We start from the raw sequence: 25840 nt of genomic DNA, 5'->3' as shown, positions 1-25840 counted from the left end.
TATGTTGACTGACGTGTGCGTGTGCGCGCACGCGCTCTTCTTAGCGCTTCACGTCTGCATTTCATCAGCCTTTTCGTTTCTTCGCCTATGCTCGCAGCTCAGAGCTGAAAAACAGGCTGAGGAGCACTCCCTCTTGCCGCCGCCAGCACCTCCCTCCTGCCTCACCTCCTCCCCTCTCTCTCTCCTTCGCAGCCTCCGGCTTCTTCTCCATCGTAATGGTGTGTCTACGACACTGCGAGTGCTGCCGCGGTGTAGTCAACGATAGAAGGCAGGAAAGAGAAAGATGAAGGGGGAAAAGGGAGGCAGTCGTAGAGAAGACGGCGGAGAGAGAGAGCGCGCGCGACGTGTAGTGTATGTGCTTGGATGTGGATTGATTTGGTGGATATCGATGTACAGCGCGGCATCTGCTCGCTCGCTCTCTCCCACGCGCGTTTCACGCGGACAGGATGCAAGAGGGAGACGCAATTTAAAGGAAAGAAAAGCGTTTGAGTGAGGAAGGGACATGAGGGAGAAGAGGACGACGGAGGAAAGGGGAAAACGGGGGGAGGGGAGGGGAGGGGGCGAGACTCGCAGCACGGCTGCATCTATCCGCCCTATTCTCTCTCCCCCTTCAATCCCCCCTCTCCCTCTCCCTCCCCGCTTCACACCCCAGGAGTTGGGAAGGGGGGGCGAGGCGATATCCGCCCGTGCGCCTCTACCGGATACCTGTAGAATCAGCAAAGAGAGGCGCTGAGTTGGACATGTCATCACGCTGCCGCGCGAACGACCTCCTCTACTTCCCCGCTTCCTTTCCCTCTTTTCTGCGCGCTCTTTTTATGCTTTCCTTCTCCGATTCTATCGACGCTCTGAGTGTGCCACCGTACCTCGCTGTGTGTGTGTCCGTGTGCTCGACAGGTCAGAGGAAAGAGTCAGCGCGAGTCCGCTGCACGAGACGAGCAAACAAGAGAGCAACTGACACACACACACACGCAAGCACTGCCTCACGTGCATAAGCCTCTTTCATACAGACGCGGGACAGTGCGCCTTCTCCCTCCACCACCACCAATACCACCTCGTAATGCCACCGAAGAGCTCCCTGAAGAAGGCCAACAGAGCCGCCGCGACGGGCAAGCGCAAGAAGCTGTCCTTTGCCAAGTCGACGGTAAAGGCGGCCGCGGAGGCCATCCAGACCACGCACATCAACGCGCCGGTGGGGGCGGCAGCGAGGCATGCCCCTCCGGCTGCTGTTCTTCGAAAGAAGGGACGGCAAGTCAAGGCGGCCACGAAAACCGCCAGCAGTGCCACGAAGAAACGCAGCGGCATTGTGAAGGCCAAGTGGGCTAAGAAAGACGAGGCTGCACAACCGGCACCGAGCGACGAGGAAAACTCCAGTGATGATGAAGATGACATGCTGAACGGCGGCGCGGCTGTCGACTACGATGCGGATAACCTTAGCGAAATAGTGGACAGCTCCGCCCTGGACGACGAGGACGAAGAGATGGGGGCCGGCAAGCAGGCATCCTCCCCTGCGCCCCGGCAGCGCGACAGCAACGGCGCCGTCGAACCATACCGCGCCGTGCGCCTGAGCTTTCTGCCGTCTGAGTTCCAAGAGCCGCAGCTCTGCAAGTTTCTGAGCCAGTTTGGGGCAACGGTGCTGAGCTGCTTCTGCGTTCGTAGTAAGCGCTCCCACCGATCCCGCGGCATCGCATACGTTAAGTTCGACAGGGAATCCGTCATACCGCTTGTGGTGGAGGAGTGCAACGGCATGGCGCTGGGCGGCATGGCCGTACGCGCGCGCGCCGTCACGATGCGGCGGCCCATGCCGTCGCGCCAGATGGTCAGCCGCCGTCGCGCGCTCGCCTACGCGTACAAAACAAAGGGGACGCCGCTGAAGAAGCACGACGTGCGCCGTAAGAACCCTGTAGGCCTCCTCATCAAAGCGGTGCGGACCGAGAGAGAGAATAACAACTACCTCAAGAGCCTCGGCATCGACTTCGAGACGGACCTCTTCAAGTCTCAGCTAGCCACACTGCCGCCTGGTCTCCTTAAGAAGAAGCGACCTATGTCGGGGAAGCCGAAGGATGGCGCTGTGGCGGCAGCTGGTGTGGGGAAGGCAGTCGTAACGACAACCAACGTCACGGCAGCGGTGCCAATGCCCAGTCTGAACCAAGCGACTAGCAAAGCGTCGTCCCCAAAGGCGCCAGTGAACAAGCCGGCGGCCAAGCGAAGCGTAAGGGCAAAGACTACGTAAGTGATGCCGAACACAAATGGGCCGGTGGGGGAGGGGGGATGGTCGTGCGCTCTCCCGGCACACATTCGCCTGCACAAGCGCTTAATCACCTGCGACGGGTAGTGCGTCAATGTTACCTCCCCCCTCCCTCTCTCTTCGCTAACCTGTGGATGGAGGCAGGGCGGGCAAGGAAGTGCCGGAGAGAAGAAAAGACCGATTTACCTGCCCCAGTGTGTGTGTGTGTCGCCCTCTTATTTGGGGAAGGGGGACGTGTGTTTCTTTCCCCACCTATGTGGTGTCTTCATCGGCGATAATGATGACGAATAACGCCAGACGTCTGCCCTGCGTCTGCCACTTGGCGGCGGTAAGGCGTGATGGCCGTTTTCGTGGTGTAACGCTGCGCTGTTGTTTTCTTCAGGGAGAAGGGGACAGCGTTTGCTTGCCTCTCTTCCTCTCTGTGTGTGCGTGCGTGCGTGCGTGCGGTCGTTCTCGGATAAGAGTGTCACCATGTCGCAGTTGTTTTAAGCTAAACGGAGAAGCCGACATGCCTATGCCCACACCCCGGTGTATATGCACAGGAAAACCAAGTCCATCATAGCGCCAGTGGCGACCATGACAACAGTGAAGAGAGAAAGAGATCGAGAGAGCGAACTGCTATCACTGGTCAAACCGGGCGCACCAGCTCCCTCAACGTTCTCTAGGAGTGCGTTCGCCCCCACCGAGCGCAGACTGGAATTACGCTCTTGTGCTCTTCATTTGAAGGTCAGCGGTAGAGCATCATGTGGCCCATCACACTCGTACACGCAGCAGTAATAGCTCAGTCGCAGCCTAAGCAGCTCCAAAACAAGTGAGTCGAAGAAGCTGATCCATACATGTCCCTGTGCTTGGTGGGAGAAGGACCGTGCAATCACCCGTACTGCTGCCCCCTCCTCACCCCCCACCTTTTCTCTCTTCTCTCGCTCCCTACCACCTCCTCTGCTCAATCCCTGTTGCCCCTCCTCCTCCAACGTACATACGCACACACACGCCCCTGTACGTATGCACACCAGCATTTTCTTCTTTGCATTTGCTTTCACGGCCACTCTCGTTTGGATCCTCGGTGTCCGCAAGCGCGTACACCGACACACACGCACTGTCGCTTGCCGTCTGAGCCGTCCATCGCCCCTTCGTATTGTGCTGTCGTTGCATGGGTGCATTTTCCTCTTCGGTTACGGTTCGGTAGCCTTCCACCCTCTCCCCCCTTTTCGCCTTTGCCTCTCGTTGTTGATGCTCCTCTTCGCTTCATTCTTCTGTTCGCGTGCTCTTTCTCCCTCTTCCCCCATCCCTGCCGCTGCTGCTGCTCCCTCGTGCGCACGCATCGAACCAGTCGCTCTGCACGCACACACACACGCACGCACACACGCATGTTGCAGCCATTCACCTCACTGCGCTTCAACATAATAAACGACACGTGTGTTGACTCTCTATCGCTTCTTGTTTCTTCCGCTCTCTCTCTCTCTCTCCCACTGCCTCCGCGCGAGCTCAATCGGCACTGGTAAGCGGACACCCATGCAGAGACCTTTTCCTAGGCAGTTCTGCGAGTTTCTTTGAAAGCAACAGCAGCACTGCCTAGGAAACAGCAGCTTTCGCGGCTATGACAACCAATACAATAGCCACCACCACTACATTCATTCTGGGCCGCTTCTTGTAGATTTTCCCCCACCACCACCACCACCACCACCACCTCTCTCTCTTCCTGCCTTTTGTTTCTCACTAGGGACTACCTCTGTTGATAACAGTGTGTCTTGTCCTCCCTCTCTCTCTCCTCCCCTTCCTCTCCTACCGCGCACACACCCACGTACACGTCCCTTCGTTGCCTCCGTAGCCGAAGTATTTGCATGCTCCTTCTCCCTCACCCCCTTGTCCCACCTCTCCTCCTCCCTTCGCTGCTGTGGCCGTGGCCACTGCGTGCGAGAAGCGTGCAAGTAGCCTTACAAGGAAAGATGCTTACCGAGTCCTCCTCGATCGAATCAGACAGCGTCAGCTACGAGCCCCCCGCTGCCCACAGCAGCACCAGTGTGGACGCATCTCAAAATCACCACCATCGCCATCACACACATCAGCAGCACAGCTCTGCCTCGCACGTGCACTCATCTCCGTTTGGATTTCTCACGCATGACGTGGAAGAGGAGCCGCCGCTGCACGAGCACACAACCAGCGTCAATCGCAGCTACTCAGACCTCCATCAAGGTGCCTTTCTCTTTTACGCGTTCGCCCTGTGCGCGCTCCGCACGGCGCTTCAGCAACCGATAAACTTAGCTCTGACCCGGAAGCAGACGAGCGCTGCAGCGAACAAGATGACCACATGGGGCATCCTCTCCAACATCTTCACGCAGGAAGGGCGGTGGCGTGGCCTTCTGCAGGGCATCGGCTCCCTCTCCATTGGATGCGCCCTGAGCGAGGTGATCTACCTGTGCATTTTCGAGTGGGGCCGCGAGCAGGTGCCCATCACCGGTACCGCAATGCGTGACGCCGTCTCCGGATACGCTGCCGACGTTGTGTGCCGCGCCGTGCACATCCCGCTCAGCATTATCGCGTTCCGCCAGATGACGGCGTCCCCGTCGCGCCGCATGAACTCGTGGCGAACGCTGCAGGGCATGTACGCGGAGCGCGGCTTGCGCACGGTCTTCGCCGGCTTTGGCACCACCCTAGTCGTCGGGTGCCAGTGGACAGCTATGTGGTGGGCGATGTATGGTCAGCTGAAAAGCTTCCTCTACGGCGCCTTCGGGCCGCATCTGGAGCGGCTCTCTGAGAAATACGAGGGGTCCCAGCAAAGAGGTGGCGCGGCAAGTGGTGGATGGCGCCTGCCGAACTGGTGCACGTCCACCGAAGACAACATCCTCATCAACGGCGTTGCCTCCGTCACGACGAGTGCGGCTACCGCGGTGCTCTTCAATCCGTACCTGGTGGTGCGGACAAATCTTCAGGTGACCCCCGGAGCTACATTGTGGTCCGTGACTCGGCAGCTGCACCGCAAGTGGGGCTTCCGTGGCTTCTACAGCGGGCTGCTGCTGAGCATTAACGCATGTGTTGTGGACGGTCTCTTGGCGTCTACCAGCTACGAGTATGCGAAGCTGTGGGCCGACCGCACTCGGGATGTCCAGTCCAGTCAAGTAGGTGCAACCGCACATATGCCTACCGGGGGAGCGAGAACTGAAAAAGAGGAGTGAGGGGGGGAGGGGGGGGCAAGTAAGAGAGCGAGACACGTGGGCAAAAGCCCCTCACGAAACCCCTCCTCCTCCTCCTCCTCCTCCTCCCCCCCTCAGCACGCAGTAGGCCAGATTATACACGCAGGACGATGCGCAGGTGTGATGGGCAAGTGCGGGTGCGTGTTGGATTGTCCGAAGTACGTGTGCCACGTTAGGGAGGTGCACGCGGCAGCAGAGGAAGGCAGCAAGGCTGGACGCGAGGGAAGAGGGTAAGCGGAGGAAGAGGAAGGCGCGTCGGCACCTTCGTTGGGGCGCGTGGGTGTATGTCTGTGCTGCAGTGAGAGTAGTTGGGATGCTGGCGCCCATTAGTGAGCCGCGGCAGTGGCAATGGGGGGAGGGGGGGTTTCCTGTGAACGGGTACAGCTGCCGCCAGGTGTACACATAGAGAGAAGGCGGTGGTCTGCTGATGGCATCAGAAGTGCTGTCATCAGTGTCCGCCTCGCCGTCACCTCTCCCTGTAAGCACTCACGTTCCCCCTCTTCTCGCGTTTTTATGTCTGCAGTCTGCGCGCATCACTGCCGTTATCCACCACTCACGCGGAGGAGCCTCCCCCGACCTCCTCTCGCTCTTTCTACTTGCGCTGTCTTATCTCGTCGCTTAATCGAATAAGCGGCAACGCAGCGAGCTTAGCTTACGAGTAGCTGAGGCGACACCAGTGTGGCATACACATCACTCAGCTTTGTGTTTCCCTTCTTCTCTACGTCTTCTTTCCCCCCTCCTCACACAGAGAGAGTGTGTGTGTGCCTCTGTGTCTCCGTTGTATCTATGCAACCCCGTGTAACACAGCGGACATGTCCGTAGAGGAGGATAACAATGATGATAGCGAGGGGAAGGGAAGGGGGATTACGCTGAGTCTCATCCCTCCCCCTGTGACAACTGCTGAGGCGTTTGTTTGGGTCACCGTGTCACTGCGTGGGTGGTGGATTGAGGCCAAAGGCGCCTTTTCGAGTTTCTTTTTCGTCTGATGGTGTTGTTGTGCTCTTCAGGCAGGCACTTGGTTGCCTCGCTGCAATGCCATTCGCCAGCTGCGCCGTCTGCCCTCTACGTCTCTCTCTCGGTGGGGGTGTGTATAGCAGTGAGCGCCTTGACGGCTCGTATCCCATCAGGGCTATTTTCCTTTCTGCGCCCCCCTCCCCCCATCTGTACATCACGTGTACACTCTCCCTCCTCGCTGGTTCTCCTTCTTCCCGTCTCAGCCCCTGACATGCGCCTGTGACCCTCTCTGCCTCTTCCTGTCTCCGTCTCCCTGGGCGCTGTGTATCGGCGTAGAGCCTGTTTCGGCCTCTGCCCCTTTTCCTCCTCTCTCGCCCTCTCCTATATGGCACATCTGCTCTCTCGCTCTCTCTCCTCGTGTAGTGTCTGGGCATTCGTCGCCCGTCTTGAGGCGGCAGGCACACGCACGGGTACAACCAAACTGAAAGTGGAGTGTGCAGGCACTGCCGACACCCGCCCCCCCCCCCATCAGCTTATAATAGGGTGTTAGGCGCCGTGGTGGTATTACCAGGCGATGTGGTCAGGCCATGTGCCCACACGTTAAGAAATGGGCGGCTCCTTTTCCGGAATGCATGTGACACGTGACCCGGCGTAGTTCGCGGGTGTGTTATCGTCGACGTTGCACTCTCCCTCCCCATCCACCTCCCTCGTCACCCTGCACCATGCACGCGTGTGAGTAACCGTCATGCTCCTCGTTTCAGCTCTCTTGTATCGCGCCTCCCCCCCCCTCTTCAAAGGCCTCACACCACCACCAGCACACCACCTCTTCCTCTTCCTATCAGCGCTGCGGCAATGTCCCACAGCGGCGCTGGCTTTTCAGGCGACGTTGACCCGGACCTTCCCCTCAGTCCGGAGGGTATCACCTTCCACGTTGCCTGCACCAGCAAGCACCTGGCAGACCGCATCATCTTTGTCGGTGACCCAGGCCGCGTGAAGACGGTGGGCGCCTATCTGGACACTGGCAGCATAACCTACGAGGCCTCGCACCGTGAAATCAACATCATCACCGGCAGCTACCACGGAGTTCCAGTGACGGTGCTGAGCACGGGCATGGGCACAGACAACATCGAGATTATGATGAACGAGGTGCACATCTTGAAGGAGTACGACCCAAAGAAGCGGCGGTGGCGCGCTCGCGCTGGGGATGCGCTGGCGGACCCGCTTGAGACGTCGTTTGATCCGTCGAAGGTGAAGCTGATCCGTGTGGGCACCTGCGGCACACCTAATGAAGAGGTGCAGGTGGGCTGCCTTGCCATTACGCAGTATGCTATCGGCATGGACAACACCTGCCAGTACTACGACGCCCCTGCGGTGAACAGCACGGCGGATGTGCAGGAGGTACTGGCGAAGGTGCAGACGACCTCCCTCGGGAAGGTGCAGGTGTACGCGACCAAGGCTGCACCAGCCATCACGCAGGGCCTTGTGGACGCCTGCACTGCGCTCAACAGCAAGGCGAATGCGTCGGAGCAGCAGCGCTACTATGTAGGCGCCACGTGCAGCGCCAGTGGCTTCTACGGGTGCCAAGGCCGCAGTGTCGGCCGCTTTCGCGGTCACCTCACTGCCCCAAACCTCACCGAGGAACTCGGTGACCTGTGCTTCAACGTCAGCGAAGGCGAGCAACGTGTCGTGAACATTGAGATGGAGAGCAGCGCTCTCTGCTACCTCAGCAATTTACTCGGCTACCAGGCAGGCGCGGTGTGCGTCGTGGTGGCGCAGCGCTCTCGCAGCGGCCGCGCCTTTACCACGCCAGAGCAACTCGCCAAGGCGCTCTCAAACGCCATCACAGTCGCTCTGGAGGCCCTTACCAAGGATTAACCGAACCACTGTCGGGTGCGAGCAAGGGGAGAGGAAAGGGAGGGGAGGCGCTTTGTAAGGGGTCCATGCCGCCTTCCAAACCTCCAACTCCCCACCTCTCTTCCACAAAATCGCTTCTACGCCTCTCTCCCTCTCGCGACGCTTCACTCGATTCCAACGTCCGCACCCTCACTCCTCCGCCCTGACAAGAGCGTCCTAACACGCCCCCCCCCCAGCACCACCACCCTCGCTTGGTAGCGCAGCGCGTAGACGACGGAAACACATTTCCTCGGCACGCATCGATCTCTCTCTCTTCGGCATCCACTGTGATGCAACATTTCCTCTCTTTCTACTGCCCTTTCGATTTTTCCTCTTCAACCCCACCACCGCCTTACGCCCCTCCAACCCACTCGACGCTATTGCCCCCTGCTTACACCCCCTGTCTCTCTCTCTCTCTGTTTATCGTCTTCGGGGGTGGTGGTCTAAAGCTCGTTGTGGGGATGCTGGTGAAAGTGTTTGTGAGCGGGCGAAGGACGAGGCAGCCAGAGCAGCACCAGGAAAGACGTGCCACACTTTGTCCTCCACGGCGAAGATGGCCACACTCGTAGCATTTAAGAAGAATGTCAAGACATTTTTTCCCCCAACGTGTGTCCGTTCAGCCGTAGTGCGTCAGCTCAACTCCTCCACTGAATATCCGGCCTGCCTCTCGGGCCCTATCGCGGGGGCGAAGCAGCCGTGGACGCACGCGCTACAGCAATGCGCTGACTCAGTCATCCGCGCGCGGCCCCTGCCTCAAGCTCTGCCCGCTCCCGCTGCGCAGCTCGCCTCACAGCCGCTCCCATCATGCCGGGTGCGACACATTCGAGCCACGCTGACACTCTGCCCATCACATGGATGATGCAAACGTGCTCGCTGTTGCAGGTCTCTCCGGCGCAGCGCCGCTCAGTAGCTGGCCGCCGATACCAGAAGTGGCTCAGCACTGGCAGGGATGGGAGAGGGGCTGCCTGGCTTCCCCACACGGAGTGGGGGCACTGGGGTCCTGTGGTGCCACGCGCTGCGGTGTGCCCACCCCCCTCCTCCCTCCCTGTCAAGGAGGGAAAGAGTGTAATAGAGACGGAAGGCGCTGCTGCCTGCCGCAGCTGCAGGTGCACAATGACGCACGTCAGCCATGCGTCACGTGTAATGCAGGTGCGCATGAGGAGGGGTGGCTCAGCGGAGGTGACAGTGCTGCTATGTGCAAACGTGGCCGCCCTGCCGCCCTCCCCCCCCCGCTGTGCCCTCCTTAGGCCGCTGCTGACTCCCCATGCACCAATGCGATGACGCCATTACGCAGGCGGAAAGTGTCCAGCTCTCTTCCCCTTCCCATGCGCCAACGCCTTTCTCCCTCCTCCTCTCCCCTCCCCCGCTGGACTCTCTCCAACGCGTGTGCTAACCACACTGGAGAAAAGCAGCGCTGCGCAACGTTGACCCGCTGGTCGTGCCCATCATGAAAGATGCGACTCGGCTACCGAACACATCACCATACCCCGCCCTCATGGCGGCGCTGAAGCTGTTCGAAGGCGAGCACAATACAATGGGAAAATCCTACCCCGCGCTGTCACACCGTCTCCATACCTTCGGTGACTGCGTCTATGAACTTGCCAGCCTGCCGGAGGGCAAAACAAATGAGAGCCCAGATGAGGCGCCGTCGAAGCCGCCTCTCAGTCACACTACTGCGGTACCGTTGACTGAAGCGGAGGCGCTCAGGAACAATAGTGGCAACGAGGTGAAGAGCGCCGGTACGTGTGTACCAAGTGGGGAAGCCGACATCGTTTCATCTGCTGCCAAAAAAGCCAGGCATATACCCGCAAGCACTTCCTACCCGCCTATCAGCATTCGTTTTGTGCACCCGATCCCGTATGCTCAGCTGGACCAGTACCACAACCTTGTCCATGCGCTGAGCACTGCGCTGCATCAGGTGGCACCACACTGCACCTACGGCCTGCCTTCTCCCGGCCATACAGAGGCGGCACCCGCAGCAGCAGCGTCACTCTCTTCGGTTGGTCTGTGCATTCCAACCGACGTGACGCCCCAAGAAAGATGTGCTGCAGCAGTGTTCGCTTCCGAGCTGAGCCTTCGCGCTCTTCAACCAGTTGTCGAGGGACTTCTCCAGCGCAGCTGCGCGACGACGCAGCAGGAGACTTTGCTGCTGCTGCCTCGCACCGCGAAAGCGATGAAGGCAGCAGCGCCGCAGTCGGTGATCGACTCAGATTTGATGTTTTCTGCAGCAGCCCTCTTCATTACTGCAACGCCAACGCCAGTGCAGCCGGCCTCACCCGACACAAACTTGTCGGTTCAGACGGCGCCCCCGTTGTTTTATGCAGGCACCGTCTCTCTCACCGTTTGTATCAGCACCGACAACAAAGGAGACGCGGCACTCATACGGCGCTACTTGAAAGCCTTCGCTGAAGTGGAGAAGGCGCCGGTGCTGCTTATCGTTCGCGAATCAGCAGAACCACCCCCAGGGATTGGTGTTGCGGCTGGCTCGGCGCTTAAAGCAGACCACTCGTACGTGTGGTGGTGCACCTTTGTACTCGCCCCGCATGAGATGGCCTCTGCAGCGCCTCTAGTACGGGCCCTACGCTGGGCGCGTGAACTGCGGCCGACGGTACTCTTTCACGTCAACCAGGAGCGAATGGCGCTGCATGAGCGGCTCCGCCAAAAACTCAGCGCGTATGCTGCCCATTTTTTTCTTCTGACTGAGTCGAGGTGACCCCACTACAAGGCAGCATCGGGCAACGCCTTCTCGACGGCCGTTCTCAGATACTCGCGCACAGCACCCACCGCATGGCGTTGCTCTTCCTCACTCCGCAATCTACAAAGGTGAACAACGTGCCTGACGCTGCAGGACAGTCATCCAGAGACGCGACTCAGCTGCATTCCATTGACCAGTATCGTGACGCCCGCACTCCTCACTTTGCCTCGCTCGCTGTACTGGCCCCACAAAGAGAGCGACCTCCACAGTGGTACACACAAATGCGCAGATCCGCACTTCTGTTGAGCATCTCCACTATGCGTTCTCTCTCTCCCGCATCTCCTCATCCCCATCGCTCTTTCCTTGTCCTCTCCATTGATCCTCTCTTACCCCACCCCCAACCAACTCGCATACGCGCCGCAGTCTCTACAGCCACCACAGCCACCCCTCACTCTCCGCAACCCCCCACCACACCCCGCCCCTCAGCCATGTCCCGCACCAAGGAGACCGCCCGCACGAAGCGCAGCATCACGGCGAAGAAGAGCAAGAAGGCGCCGAGCGCGGTGTCCGGCCTGAAGAAGGTGCACCGCCGCTGGCGCCCGGGCACCTGCGCGATCCGCGAGATCCGCAGGTACCAGAAGAGCACGGAGCTGCTGATGCAGTGCGCGCCGTTCCAGCGCCTGGTGCGCGAGGTGTCGAGCGCGCAGAAGGAGGGCCTGCGCTTCCAGAGCAGCGCCATCCTGGCGATCCAGGAGGCGACGGAGGCGTACATTGTGTCGCTGTTGGCGGACACCAACCTGGCCTGCATCCACGCGAAGCGCGTGACGATCCAGCCGAAGGACGTGCAGCTGGCGATGCGCCTGCGCGGTGATCGCCACTAGAGAAGGCTAGACCAACTCTTGCTCGACCCCCTCCACCTTCCTGTGCCGCTACAGCGCGGTAGTGAAGGGAGGCTGGAGGGAGAGGGATGAGGGGGGGAGGCTGAGGATACGCCGCCTCTGCCGCCCTCTCCCCCCTCCCCTCGCTACACGCACGGGTGCGCACAAACGCCCCCACGCGGGCCATAGACACGTTTTCTTTGATCTTTTGAGCTCTCCCCCCCCCCCCTCTTGCCTTTGCCCCCAGGCGACTTCCTCTGCCCGCCTGCCCCCGCCCCTCCCTCCTCTTCTCTGCTTGACAAGGGAAGCCTGAAGGAGTGTGCTGGAGACGGACTAGGTGCGGCCGCAGTGCCGGGGTGTCGATGCCTGCACAGCCATCCGCGCAGATCCATTAACAGCAGCAGCGGCAACGCGAGAGCAAGCAAAGAAGAGAGAGGGTTGCTGGGCGGTGAGCAGGAGTGCAGTCTCGTCTGGCATGATGCACATCACGCCCGCTGCGGTGCATGTCTTGATGTGAGTGTCTGAAAGCAAAAGCGAATAGCACACATCTACCCCATCCTGCGATCTGCAACCGGAGAGGAGGCACTCCACCCCTGCCTCTCCCCCTCTCACTCCAACGGAGGATTACAAGCACGGGGCTCAGCGCTGTCCTGCGGCCCTCGCGTGCGTCAAAGCAGCTGCGTGCGGCGGCATAGTTTCCCACTGGTAGAACCCCCCCCCCTTATGTGGCCGTGCGCGAAGCTTCACGGGAGTGATGTCGTTGCCAGTTGCGGACGCTCTTTCCACCCCCTTCCCCCAACGATGAAGCATAGCTCGCCGTGACTCGAACCCGGGGAAGGGTGAAGCATGCAAGCACTCGCATCGCCGCCGCCACCACTGCCAGCCTCTCCGCCGTTGTGTGTGGGGGTGCCTTCCCTTCCCCGTACGCTCCTCTTTCTGCTCCACCTCCTCTCCGCCCCCTCCCGACCCATTACGTCACGCAAAGAATGAGTAGCCACCTCCACATGCATGCATACAGTGACCAACGCCAGTGGCGCATTGGCGTACACACCTGCGCATGCCGACACACAACAGGTCGATTGGGCCGCCCATCGATCCCTTTTTCTCTCGGCTTTGGCTCTCGTATTCGCCATCTCGCTCTGCTGCTGACCCAGCCCCCTTCTCCCCATCTCTACGAATGGGCGTGCCTCTAGCGGCCCCGCCATTACGAAGGGCGTGGGGCACCGCCATTCGCGCGTGAAGTGGCTTCACGCAGTGAGCCCCAAGGCCGAGGTGCCGGTGGTAGCGCAGGCTATCAATCAGCTGCTCTACGGCTGATGCAGAGGTGGGGTGCAGGATAGCGACGCTAAGATCAACCACGGTACGCTGGTAGGCACGAACGTCAGGGGTGGTCATGGTGGCCACGGCAGCGGAGCAGCTGTCACCGGCTGCCCCAACACGCCGTCATCGGTATCGAGACGAATATCCAGTGGCACCCGACCCTGGAAAAGCAGCCACCATGCGCCACGACCCCCTGTCGCCAGCGACGGTGGACGTGCGCTTAGGAAGCGGCAACAGCAACAGCAGCAATGGGGAAAACGCACACGGTGATCACTCTCCAGCGGCTACGGCTACCACTTCGGCTGGGCGCGGCGCGTTTCTACTCGAGGACGTTCTCTACACGCCGGCGGGGGCAGTGGAGGGGAGCGGCAATGCGCCGCCTTCTTGGCAGCACCGCCCATCGTCTCCCCAGCAGCGGTGCCGTCTCTGCGGGTCATATTGAAACGCGACTTGAAAGCCCTCCTGGCAGCGCATCAGCCCCTTCAGTGCGACGAGGCCTGCAGGTGGGCGGGCCTGGCAGGGGGGGGGGACTGTGCCGGCAGCCCCGTGGTGAGGAGAGGTACAGCTGGCTATGTCGACTGCTGCAGACCGACCCTCGTTACGCTCGGCCCCCAATCACTCAACCGACGCTGCAGCGATGCCATCGGAGGCGCATCACCAGCCGCTCATCCTGGCAGTACCGCATCCCTCCGCAGCCGTGGGCATAGAGCTGTGGTGGAACGCTGACGTGGTCGCGCAAAGCCGGGCTACCCCGCACCCCCTGTCCTTCGCCGCGGCCCCGGCGTCTGTGGCGCAGCTCCTCATAGCGCGGACGACGCAGGTGCTCGGCCCTCGCATTCCGCGTGGCTTCTCTCTAGGCTGAGTTCTCTGTCCGCGTACTGTGCCCGCTGATGTGCTGATGGCAGCCAAAGCCACTGCGCCCTCGTCAACAGCGGCCACGGCGTCGCCTACGGCGGCAGCGCGGAAAGCAGATGAGACGCGCCGGGCCGCCGCGGCCGTGCTGGCGCACACCGCGAAGCTCTTCAGCACGCCAAATGCCGCAGGGAGTGCAAACGCGAAGATACCCATGGATGGAGTGGTAGGCAAGGTGGCAGAGGCGGCGCAGCTCGAGGGGGAGTCGCTGAAGCACCCAGCAACCCCGACAACCGCGACGACGACACCATCGGACGAGTCGCGTGTGTTTCCAACGTGTTGGAAAGTTGCCCCACCGCTGTCGCACGCCTCCCTGCCCGCTGTACCGTCTGTTGTGCAGCCCGTGCCAGCCGTGAAGAGTGATCTTATGGGGGCGCGTCTCAGGTGAATGTGGACGGAGCCGCGCGCGCCGTCTTCCCCCTACTGCACCATTGATGGCTGACGAGCGATGATGTCTTGAACGTACTGCGCGCTTGCGGCTGTGGAAAATGGGGAGGAAAGGGAGGGGCGAAGAGCCTGGAAAGAGGAGCGGGTGAAGCATCTAAGACAGGAGCGCTGCTTTGCAGGATACACCAGCACACCGTCTTCCCCACCGAGGTGCCGGTGCATCGCATCCCTTGTATCCCACACACACACACACACACACGCCCGCAGGCGGGTGTGCACGGCTACACACACCAATGTCACTGCCTCTCGCTGCGCCCTTCTCCGCTCTTTCCCCTTCGCCTCCTCTTTGCAGCCCACCGCTTCCGCTCAGCTTTAGCTGCTTTTTTCCCTGCGTGCGTGTGCGTGGGGACGACGACGTGGATGTGGCCGCCTAACGTCTTCCCGCATCTTGAGCATATTCGTCTCCCCCCCCCCTCCTCTCCCTCTCTTACTCGCTGTCTTCGCTATTGCGGCCCTCGCATATTGACGCGGTCCGCTTCTTTTCCCGCGCAACCTCTCGGCCTTTCTCACTGCTGGACCCAGGCCCTGTGGATGTGCAAGAAGGCGGTAGGGGCGCGAACAAGACGGAGAAGGATCGGTGGGGACGAGGCGCAGAGGAAGGGGGAGTATGGTGGTGGTAAGACCAACCTCGTAACGTCGCCGTGGGCCTCTGTGTGCACGGATGCCCGCCGGACACCTGATGCGTGTACACGTGTGTGGGTCAGCGCGCGTGGGTTTATTCATCTCCACGGCTTACGCAGTGGAGTCAGAAGCCCCATCTTGTCGACGCCTCCGCACTCGCATCGGCAGCGCACATCCAGTGCGTCTTCTCCTCCTTCGGCCTCTCTCTCTCGAGAGAGAGAGACAGAGAGACAGAGAGAGAGCGAAGTCTCTGTTGTTGAGCTTTGGTTTTTTGCTGCTTGTTTGCGCTCCTGCTCTCTTGCCTCACCGAATGCCCTCTTGCATTCTCCCTCCTTGGCTGTGTGTAACGACTCCTCCGGGACATCGCGGGTGCACTCCACGCCACCGCCGTCCCCTCCGCCACTAACTCTGCCTTTTCCACTCTCGACAGTGGGTGGGTGCTGACTCATTCAGTCGTGCGGCTTGTTGGAGGCTTGAGGATCACCCCAGTTGGCCCACGGTGCCTCGCGCTCTGACTCCCAGCTAGCGGTCTCTCTTGTAGCGTAGCCCCCCTCCCTCTGCTCCTCTTCCGCGCTGCGCTGTCCGTCTGCCATGCGGCGCTCCCGCGGCGCGGACGCCTCGCATGCTGGCGCGCACGAACACAGAGACATGAACGCGTCACCTTCCGTCCCCATCGCTCCCTCCCCCTCTTCCCGTCTGCTCATCAACGCTTCTCGGCTCACTTTTGCTGGCCTTCCTCTTCTTCTGCCGCCACAGTCTGCATCACTCGCACACAGCCACCACAGCCACCCCTCACTCTCCCCAACCCCCCACCACACCCCGCCCCTCAGCCATGTCCCGCACCAAGGAGACCGCCCGCACGAAGCGCAGCATCACGGCGAAGAAGAGCAAGAAGGCGCCGAGCGCGGTGTCCGGCCTGAAGAAGGTGCACCGCCGCTGGCGCCCGGGCACCTGCGCGATCCGCGAGATCCGCAGGTACCAGAAGAGCACGGAGCTGCTGATGCAGTGCGCGCCGTTCCAGCGCCTGGTGCGCGAGGTGTCGAGCGCGCAGAAGGAGGGCCTGCGCTTCCAGAGCAGCGCCATCCTGGCGATCCAGGAGGCGACGGAGGCGTACATTGTGTCGCTGTTGGCGGACACCAACCTGGCCTGCATCCACGCGAAGCGCGTGACGATCCAGCCGAAGGACGTGCAGCTGGCGATGCGCCTGCGCGGTGATCGCCACTAGAGAAGGCTAGACCAACTCTTGCTCGACCCCCTCCACCTTCCTGTGCCGCTACAGCGCGGTAGTGAAGGGAGGCTGGAGGGAGAGGGATGAGGGGGGGAGGCTGAGGATACGCCGCCTCTGCCGCCTTCTCCCCCCTCCCCTCGCTACACGCACGGGTGCGCACAAACGCCCCCACGCGGGCCATAGACACGTTTTCTTTGATCTTTTGAGCTCTCCGCCTCTCCCCCCCCCCCCTCTTGCCTTTGCCCCCAGGCGACTTCCTCTGCCCGCCTGCCCCCGCCCCTCCCTCCTCTTCTCTGCTTGACAAGGGAGGCCTGAAGGAGTGTGCTGGAGACGGACTAGGTGCGGCCGCAGTGCCGGGGTGTCGATGCCTGCACAGCCATCCGCGCAGATCCATTAACAGCAGCAGCGGCAACGCGAGAGCAAGCAAAGAAGAGAGAGGGTTGCTGGGCGGTGAGCAGGAGTGCAGTCTCGTCTGGCATGATGCACATCACGCCCGCTGCGGTGCATGTCTTGATGTGAGTGTCTGAAAGCAAAAGCGAATAGCACACATCTACCCCATCCTGCGATCTGCAACCGGAGAGGAGGCACTCCACCCCTGCCTCTCCCCCTCTCACTCCAACGGAGGATTACAAGCACGGGGCTCAGCGCTGTCCTGCGGCCCTCGCGTGCGTCAAAGCAGCTGCGTGCGGCGGCATGGTTTCCCACTGGTAGAACCCCCCCCCCTTATGTGGCCGTGCGCGAAGCTTCACGGGAGTGATGTCGTTGCCAGTTGCGGACGCTCTTTCCACCCCCTTCCCCCAACGATGAAGCATAGCTCGCCGTGACTCGAACCCGGGGAAGGGTGAAGCATGCAAGCACTCGCATCGCCGCCGCCACCACTGCCAGCCTCTCCGCCGTTGTGTGTGGGGGTGCCTTCCCTTCCCCGTACGCTCCTCTTTCTGCTCCACCTCCTCTCCGCCCCCTCCCGACCCATTACGTCACGCAAAGAATGAGTAGTCACCTCCACATGCATGCATACAGTGACCAACGCCAGTGGCGCATTGGCGTACACACCTGCGCATGCCGACACACAACAGGTCGATTGGGCCGCCCATCGATCCCTTTTTCTCTCGGATTTGGCTCTCGTATTCGCCATCTCGCTCTGCTGCTGACCCAGCCCCCTTCTCCCCGTCTCTACGAATGGGCGTGCCCCTAGCGGCCCCGCCATTACGAAGGGCGTGGGGCACCGCCATTCGCGCGTGAAGTGGCTTCACGCAGTGAGCCCCAAGGCCGAGGTGCCGGTGGTAGCGCAGGCTATCAATCAGCTGCTCTACGGCTGATGCAGAGGTGGGGTGCAGGATAGCGACGCTAAGATCAACCACGGTACGCTGGTAGGCACGAACGTCAGGGGTGGTCATGGTGGCCACGGCAGCGGAGCAGCTGTCACCGGCTGCCCCAACACGCCGTCATCGGTATCGAGACGAATATCCAGTGGCACCCGACCCTGGAAAAGCAGCCACCATGCGCCACGACCCCCTGTCGCCAGCGACGGTGGACGTGCGCTTAGGAAGCGGCAACAGCAACAGCAGCAATGGGGAAAACGCACACGGTGATCACTCTCCAGCGGCTACGGCTACCACTTCGGCTGGGCGCGGCGCGTTTCTACTCGAGGACGTTCTCTACACGCCGGCGGGGGCAGTGGAGGGGAGCGGCAATGCGCCGCCTTCTTGGCAGCACCGCCCATCGTCTCCCCAGCAGCGGTGCCGTCTCTGCGGGTCATATTGAAACGCGACTTGAAAGCCCTCCTGGCAGCGCATCAGCCCCTTCAGTGCGACGAGGCCTGCAGGTGGGCGGGCCTGGCAGGGGGGGGGGACTGTGCCGGCAGCCCCGTGGTGAGGAGAGGTACAGCTGGCTATGTCGACTGCTGCAGACCGACCCTCGTTACGCTCGGCCCCCAATCACTCAACCGACGCTGCAGCGATGCCATCGGAGGCGCATCACCAGCCGCTCATCCTGGCAGTACCGCATCCCTCCGCAGCCGTGGGCATAGATCTGTGGTGGAACGCTGACGTGGTCGCGCAAAGCCGGGCTACCCCGCACCCCCTGTCCTTCGCCGCGGCCCCGGCGTCTGTGGCGCAGCTCCTCATAGCGCGGACGACGCAGGTGCTCGGCCCTCGCATTCCGCGTGGCTTCTCTCTAGGCTGAGTTCTCTGTCCGCGTACTGTGCCCGCTGATGTGCTGATGGCAGCCAAAGCCACCGCGCCCTCGTCAACAGCGGCCACGGCGTCGCCTACGGCGGCAGCGCGGAAAGCAGATGAGACGCGCCGGGCCGCCGCGGCCGTGCTGGCGCACACCGCGAAGCTCTTCAGCACGCCAAATGCCGCAGGGAGTGCAAACGCGAAGATACCCATGGATGGAGTGGTAGGCAAGGTGGCAGAGGCGGCGCAGCTCGAGGGGGAGTCGCTGAAGCACCCAGCAGCCCCGACAACCGCGACGACGACACCATCGGACGAGTCGCGTGCGTTTCCAACGTGTTGGAAAGTTGCCCCACCGCCGTCGCACGCCTCCCTGCCCGCTGTACCGTCTGTTGTGCAGCCCGTGCCAGCCGTGAAGGGCGATCTTATGGGGGCGCGTCTCAGGTGAATGTGGACGGAGCCGCGCGCGCCGTCTTCCCCCTACTGCACCATTGATGGCTGACGAGCGATGATGTCTTGAACGTACTGCGCGCTTGCGGCTGTGGAAAATGGGGAGGAAAGGGAGGGGCGAAGAGCCTGGAAAGAGGAGCGGGTGAAGCATCTAAGACAGGAGCGCTGCTTTGCAGGATACACCAGCACACCGTCTTCCCCACCGAGGTGCTGGTGCATCGCATCCCTTGTATCCCACACACACACACACACACGCCCGCAGGCGGGTGTGCACGGCTACACACACCAATGTCACTGCCTCTCGCTGCGCCCTTCTCCGCTCTTTCCCCTTCGCCTCCTCTTTGCAGCCCACCGCTTCCGCTCAGCTTTAGCTGCTTTTTTCCCTGCGTGCGTGTGCGTGGGGACGACGACGTGGATGTGGCCGCCTAACGTCTTCCCGCATCTTGAGCATATTCGTCTCCCCCCCCCCCCTCTCCCTCTCTTACTCGCTGTCTTCGCTATTGCGGCCCTCGCATATTGACGCGGTCCGCTTCTTTTCCCGCGCAACCTCTCGGCCTTTCTCACTGCTGGACCCAGGCCCTGTGGATGTGCAAGAAGGCGGTAGGGGCGCGAACAAGACGGAGAAGGATCGGTGGGGACGAGGCGCAGAGGAAGGGGGAGTATGGTGGTGGTAAGACCAACCTCGTAACGTCGCCGTGGGCCTCTGTGTGCACGGATGCCCGCCGGACACCTGATGCGTGTACACGTGTGTGGGTCAGCGCGCGTGGGTTTATTCATCTCCACGGCTTACGCAGTGGAGTCAGAAGCCCCATCTTGTCGACGCCTCCGCACTCGCATCGGCAGCGCACATCCAGTGCGTCTTCTCCTCCTTCGGCCTCTCTCTCTCTCGAGAGAGAGAGACAGAGAGACAGAGAGAGAGCGAAGTCTCTGTTGTTGGGCTTTTGTTTTTTGCTGCTTGTTTGCGCTCCTGCTCTCTTGCCTCACCGAATGCCCTCTTGCATTCTCCCTCCTTGGCTGTGTGTAACGACTCCTCCGGGACATCGCGGGTGCACTCCACGCCACCGCCGTCCCCTCCGCCACTAACTCTGCCTTTTCCACTCTCGACAGTGGGTGGGTGCTGACTCATTCAGTCGTGCGGCTTGTTGGAGGCTTGAGGATCACCCCAGTTGGCCCACGGTGCCTCGCGCTCTGACTCCCAGCTAGCGGTCTCTCTTGTAGCGTAGCCCCCCTCCCTCTGCTCCTCTTCCGCGCTGCGCTGTCCGTCTGCCATGCGGCGCTCCCGCGGCGCGGACGCCTCGCATGCTGGCGCGCACGAACACAGAGACATGAACGCGTCACCTTCCGTCCCCATCGCTCCCTCCCCCTCTTCCCGTCTGCTCATCAACGCTTCTCGGCTCACTTTTGCTGGCCTTCCTCTTCTTCTGCCGCCACAGTCTGCATCACTCGCACACAGCCACCACAGCCACCCCTCACTCTCCCCAACCCCCCACCACACCCCGCCCCTCAGCCATGTCCCGCACCAAGGAGACCGCCCGCACGAAGCGCAGCATCACGGCGAAGAAGAGCAAGAAGGCGCCGAGCGCGGTGTCCGGCCTGAAGAAGGTGCACCGCCGCTGGCGCCCGGGCACCTGCGCGATCCGCGAGATCCGCAGGTACCAGAAGAGCACGGAGCTGCTGATGCAGTGCGCGCCGTTCCAGCGCCTGGTGCGCGAGGTGTCGAGCGCGCAGAAGGAGGGCCTGCGCTTCCAGAGCAGCGCCATCCTGGCGATCCAGGAGGCGACGGAGGCGTACATTGTGTCGCTGTTGGCGGACACCAACCTGGCCTGCATCCACGCGAAGCGCGTGACGATCCAGCCGAAGGACGTGCAGCTGGCGATGCGCCTGCGCGGTGATCGCCACTAGAGAGGGCATAGAGATCGGCAAAGGGGGAGTGGTGAGGGAGTAAAGTGGAGAAACCGCTGCAGCGATGCTCCTCCTCACTTCTCCCCCCTCCCCTCCCTCCTTTGGTCGTCGTCTCTCTCTCTCTCCGTACTGCCGTGCGCTGGTGACGCCTCCATAGAGTTTTTGCCTTTTCATTATTTGCCTATAAATTTTTGTTTTTTTTTTTGTTTTGCGGCCGACTTGCGTCCGTCGCTTTGCTTCTCTCTTTTGGGGGGGATCTCCTCGACGACGTTTCTTTTTTTTTTCTCGCGTGTGTGTGTGTGTGTGTGCTCTTTCTGAGTGAAGAAACAAACCTGCACTTTGGCGAGCGGTGGATCAGCGAGGGAGAGGCTGCGATGTATCTACAGGAAGTACGTACGTACGTGTGGGTGTGGGTGTGTGCGTGTGTGTGTGCGTGACTGGGTTGGGTGTCGTAGCTGGCAGCTAGGCCCCATGGGCTTCGTCAAGACAGCCCTGGTGCGGGGAACTGCGCACGCGAGGTCGTCTGGTCTAACACCCCTCCCTCCGCCGTCCCCCCCCCTCCTCTTGTTCTCCGCAGCGCCTTGGCCTTTACTAGAAGACGAAGAAACCGTTATAACGAACGCGCTGCCCTGATGGGGATGACATTCTGCGCTGTAGTGTGTCACAGCAGAGCACACAACGTGTGTTCACGTTGTTGTTGCTCGGGAAACGCTGTGGTAGGAGGTGGGGAAGAGGAGCTAGCAACGCCTCTCCTCCACGTAGTTGTTGAGAGTAGAAGAAGCGCAAGTGTCTCTCCTGTTCAACTCTTGCCATTCCCCCTCCTTCCCACCACCACCACCACCACTGTCTCTGCTGCTGCGTGCTTTACCTCGCATGTACGTCTCTTTTCTCGTGTTGCTCTTGCGCCCAACACGCTGTGCAGGTCACAGCTTGGTACGTGCAGCACCGTCTCTCTCACACATACTCGTCGAAGGAGGAAAAGGAGGGCAATACGAGCGAGCGAGCGAGTGTGTGTGTGAGTGTGAGTGTGTGTGGCATACCCCCTGCCGTGTGTATGGGAACACGCGCCACACGCCAGAGCACGAGCACCAGCGCGCCTTTGTCTTCTCCCTTACAAGTCCGAATTGGGCACTCCTCGCCGCGCCCCCCCCCCTCCACACACGCACACACGCACACGCACACGCACACGCACACGCACACACACACGCACACACGCACACGCACACGCACACACACACACACACGCACACGCACACGCACACACACACGCACACGCACACACACACACGTACGTATACACGTGCGTGTTTACAATAGAGACCCTCAACACGCCTCTGACGCAGCAAGCAGAAGAAGCGACGAACAAACAACAGTGGCGAAGGGTGCGATTGGGCGGCACTCGTTTCAGCAGTAAATGATGCGCTCGGGCTCACCAGCAGTGGGGGCGGGCTCCACCAGCAACAGTCAACATGTAGAGAGCAAGCAATCGTCTATCCGGCGTCGTCAGCAGCAGGTGAGACCCTTCTCGGGGGGCAGTGGTGGATGTCGCCCTACGCCATCGATGCCGCCAGGACGGATGGCTGGGAGCGCCGGTGGCGGCAGGCCACGGCCGGCGTCCACGGCCGTGCTTCAGCAGAGCACTTTGCGCGAGGTGCCCTACCTCTACCAGCAGCTGAGCGATGCGCTACAGCAGCAATCGCACTTAGAGGAGCAACGCCAGAAGCAGATTGTCCAGTACAGGCGCCAGCTGCGAATGCTCTGCGATGACAACGCCACACTGCGCAACATCATTCAAGCCGGGGAGCGCCGAAGGCGCGATGCAGAGGTCGCAGCGGCGGCTGGTCTCGTCGCGCTGACTGGGACCCGCACACAAACGAGTGGCATGGGGAATGGGCCAGCGACCGTCACCGAGGCTGAGGTAGAGGTGCTCTTGCAACGCACAAACCTCGCGCGCCGGCGGCGCAACAAGGTGCTACATGAAATAAATGTTAACGAGGCCGCGTTGGATATTGAAGCTAAGGCTCAAGAATCTCTAGCGGAGCAGGCGCAGATGAGGCTAGACCCGGCGACGCTGCTGACGGGCGCCAACCGGTCGGTGTATCTGCGCATGATGCGCCTTGAGCAGCTAATCGACAAGATACTCTGCAAGCAGCGCATCGCTAGCGTCATACTGGCGAACTATCGGCACCATCTAGCCACTCTCTCCACCGAGGCGACGCAGTACAATGCGCAGCAGACACTGCTGGAGAGGGAGTACGCAGACCGCCACCGAGATCACTTAAAACTTCTCCAACTTCACGACACGGCGCGTGTGGCATACGCAACGGCCGTCGAGGCTCTACAGGTCGTGCAGAAGAGCGCCTCGCGTATGCGCAAGGCGAAGGAGAAGGCGCTGCAAGAAACGCGGCGGGAGGTGGACAAGGGGATTGCGCTAACGCAGCAGCAGGAGCGCCGTGCGGTGGATTTGCAGCAGCAGCTCGAGGAAGAAGCCCAGATGCTCGACGCCGAGGAGAACACGAAAGAACAGCTGGAGCGACAACGCATGAACCCACGCACAGCTCTGTCACTGCTGCGGGCCTCGTGCGTGTCGCGGGAGGGTGGCACAGAACTCCCAGAGAGGAATAGTAACAGGGGCGGCGCCGGTCAGTCGTCGCCTGGCACAGATGAGCGCGTCGCTGCGTACGAGGTGACCTTCCGTGACATGATGCGAGTGGCAAAGGTTGACACGCTTGATGCCCTCATCAAGGTCTATCAAGCAGAAATCGATCAGCAGTACCGTCTGCAGGACGAGTTGAACTGCATGCGAGAGGCGCAAGCGGCGCTGCAGCAAGAAGTGCACCAGCTCCGCGAGCGGGCAAAGCAGACAAAGTACACTGTGGGTGCCGCTACCGGACTTGCGGCGAAGGGCACAGCGTCGCCATTAATGGAACGGGAGCTGCAGCTGTTTGTGCAGGAGGAGAACGAGTCCTTGATCACCCATGTTGGCGCCAACAGAGGGCATCAGGCCCTTCTCATGGAGGTGGTGGAGCGCGTGAACCGGTTGGCAGAGCTGGTGGCTAATTATCGCACTGATGTACCGGTGCCGTCGATCCAGCGCACCCCAGCGCTGGCGAAGCGCTCTTCAACCCTGCCGCTGCACGTTGCGGTGCTGGCGCAGAAACTGCTAGCGCTGGCTGCAGACACCGCCGGGGCGACTGACATCGGTCCGTCCTCTACCGCCTCCGCCTCCGTCAAGGACGCAGGGCACGGTGGGGGTGTTGTGAATCGCTACGACGGCAGCAGCTCAGGAATTGCAGTGGTGTCCTCGACGCACCTTGTGATACCAGCAAACAACCGTCGCGTCTCCCTGGCACACGAGGGTGTAGGTGGGGGTGCGGGTGGACGAGGCCCCGGCGGCCGCCGCGGCAGAACGGCAGCCGACGTCGCTGGTATTTCCTCCTCCGCCGCGCGTGCGCTGCTGTACCCTTACGGGCGCGCACCTGGCGGTAGTGAGGACGGTGCGCCGCGGACCCTTGCGAATCAGCGGCGTAGGCGATCGTCTGCTGCAGCCGGTGCCGGCTTCATCGAGGGTCAGGAGGACAAGGACGATGTGTCCTTGGCCACCGTGGCTGCGCTGCCCCCACCCGGTGGCCGTGTGCTCGACTTTGACGGAACATCGACCGACACGTCGGAGCTTCATAGCAGTAGTATCAACGACAGCGACGCCGACGGTAGATGGTGTAGTGCTGGCGGCGACGGCGGGAGTCCGAATCGCGCAGCGGCAGCGGCACGCAGTCGCCGTCGCTCGTCGAAGCAGCCGCGCCATATAAATATGGCAGGGGTGCACCATGCCAACCTGCAGACGCGTGTGAGAGCCGTTGAAGACGATCACGAGGACCCGTTGCGGCGTGAGGAGGTGAAGCACATGTCGGAGCTGATCCGAGCTCGCAAGAAGCTCGAGGCAAAGAAAGATGCGCGTCGACCCTAACCATGGGAAAGCGAAGGGAAAGGCATGTGTGTGCCTGTGTGTATGTGTGTGTGGAGGGAAGACGCAGCCGCAGGAGGAGGAGGACAGTAGACGTGTAACTCCCCCACCCCACACCGCACTCTTCCCTTATTTGCCCCTCTCCTCCTCCAATTATCTCCCCTGCCATTCCCATCGGCATCGCAAGCAAGACGTCTAGTCAAGCAGCGCACCCTTCTTCTCTCACTCACCCTGTCCAATGCACCACTACTAGGGCGGTGAAGGTGAGGTGAAGTGGAGGGAAGGAAAGTAGGGACATCTTGACAGAGGATACGCAGGTGCCGCTGGTGTTGTTGTAGATGACGGTGTGGGCGTGCTTGTCTCTCCCTCACACACACACACACACACACCGCAGTGCGTTGACCGCATCAACGCACAGACGCGTACACCGTAAAGAGGATGTCATTAGAACCGTGGTAGCCGCGGTGAGGCGGCTGTTTGTGCTCATTTTGTTCTCTGGTTTTCTCTTTCCTTTGGACTAGTGCCGTGCACTGGGCTGACGTGTGCAGGCGCACTGTGAAGTTGAGGGTGGAGGCGGCGGCGAGGCACTCGTCTCACTCTCTCTCGCCCCTCCGATTCACTGCTGCTGCCACTGATGTTGATGCCTCTCCTCTACCTCAGGTGGCAGGAGGTGCAGCAGAGGTCCAGGCCATAGCACAGTCGTATACATGTCTTGATGGGTGAGTGCATCTCGCATACTTCACTCTTCTTCCCCTTCGTTTTTCGCTTCAGAAGAGACCTTCTCTCTCTCTCTCTGGTCATTGGGCATACGCGCATGGGCTGGCAGTGGTACCGAGCTCAAGCCGCCGTGTGACACTCCAAGGCAAAGGGGTGCGTGGAGTCCAACCGTTTCTTGGTGTAGCGCGTGGGGAGGGGGGGAAGAGGAAAGGGGCAGCGGTGGTGTAATCGCGTGATGGCGTTGAGCAG

At 61.2% G+C, this 25840-nt stretch overlaps 8 protein-coding genes and 1 pseudogene across 9 annotated transcripts; all 9 read left to right on the top strand.

Annotated features, from left to right (window-relative positions):
* Positions 1–1057: 1057 nt before the first annotated feature.
* Positions 1058–2230, top strand: LBRM_10_1130 (RNA-binding protein-like protein; the record flags this gene model as incomplete). Its single annotated transcript, XM_001562831.2, has 1 exon — positions 1058–2230. One exon carries the CDS (start codon positions 1058–1060, stop codon positions 2228–2230), a length of 1173 nt encoding a protein of 390 aa, XP_001562881.2.
* A 1961-nt stretch (positions 2231–4191) lies between these two features.
* Positions 4192–5418, top strand: LBRM_10_1120 (putative carrier protein; the record flags this gene model as incomplete). The annotated part of the gene is made up of 1 exon (XM_001562830.1): positions 4192–5418. The coding sequence occupies one exon, from the start codon at positions 4192–4194 to the stop codon at positions 5416–5418; it is 1227 nt and encodes a 408-aa protein (XP_001562880.1).
* A 1824-nt stretch (positions 5419–7242) lies between these two features.
* On the top strand, positions 7243–8265 carry LBRM_10_1110 (nucleoside phosphorylase-like protein; the record flags this gene model as incomplete). The annotated part of the gene is made up of 1 exon (XM_001562829.1): positions 7243–8265. The coding sequence occupies one exon, from the start codon at positions 7243–7245 to the stop codon at positions 8263–8265; it is 1023 nt and encodes a 340-aa protein (XP_001562879.1).
* A 1465-nt stretch (positions 8266–9730) lies between these two features.
* LBRM_10_1100 (putative ARP2/3 complex subunit) lies at positions 9731–10996 on the top strand (the record flags this gene model as incomplete). The annotated part of the gene is made up of 1 exon (XM_001562828.1): positions 9731–10996. One exon carries the CDS (start codon positions 9731–9733, stop codon positions 10994–10996), a length of 1266 nt encoding a protein of 421 aa, XP_001562878.1.
* A 470-nt stretch (positions 10997–11466) lies between these two features.
* Positions 11467–11859, top strand: LBRM_10_1090 (histone H3; the record flags this gene model as incomplete). The annotated part of the gene is made up of 1 exon (XM_001562827.1): positions 11467–11859. One exon carries the CDS (start codon positions 11467–11469, stop codon positions 11857–11859), a length of 393 nt encoding a protein of 130 aa, XP_001562877.1.
* Positions 11860–15988: 4129 nt separating this feature from the next.
* LBRM_10_1080 (histone H3) lies at positions 15989–16381 on the top strand (the record flags this gene model as incomplete). Its single annotated transcript, XM_001562826.1, has 1 exon — positions 15989–16381. The coding sequence occupies one exon, from the start codon at positions 15989–15991 to the stop codon at positions 16379–16381; it is 393 nt and encodes a 130-aa protein (XP_001562876.1).
* Positions 16382–17535: 1154 nt separating this feature from the next.
* LBRM_10_1071 lies at positions 17536–19060 on the top strand (annotated as a pseudogene). The gene is given in 3 exon segments: positions 17536–17754; positions 17757–17870; positions 17870–19060. Coding segments are annotated over 3 exon segments (1524 nt in total).
* Positions 19061–20517: 1457 nt separating this feature from the next.
* Positions 20518–20910, top strand: LBRM_10_1070 (histone H3; the record flags this gene model as incomplete). Its single annotated transcript, XM_001562825.1, has 1 exon — positions 20518–20910. The coding sequence occupies one exon, from the start codon at positions 20518–20520 to the stop codon at positions 20908–20910; it is 393 nt and encodes a 130-aa protein (XP_001562875.1).
* Positions 20911–22486: 1576 nt separating this feature from the next.
* Positions 22487–24877, top strand: LBRM_10_1060 (conserved hypothetical protein; the record flags this gene model as incomplete). The annotated part of the gene is made up of 1 exon (XM_001562824.1): positions 22487–24877. One exon carries the CDS (start codon positions 22487–22489, stop codon positions 24875–24877), a length of 2391 nt encoding a protein of 796 aa, XP_001562874.1.
* Positions 24878–25840: the final 963 nt, after the last annotated feature.

Source organism: Leishmania braziliensis, chromosome 10 (genome assembly GCF_000002845.2).
Source record: "Leishmania braziliensis MHOM/BR/75/M2904 complete genome, chromosome 10".
Taxonomy (NCBI): Eukaryota; Euglenozoa; class Kinetoplastea; order Trypanosomatida; family Trypanosomatidae; genus Leishmania; species Leishmania braziliensis.
The sequence above is the reverse complement of the archived record's forward strand: the minus strand, read 5'-3'. Positions and strand labels throughout refer to the sequence as shown.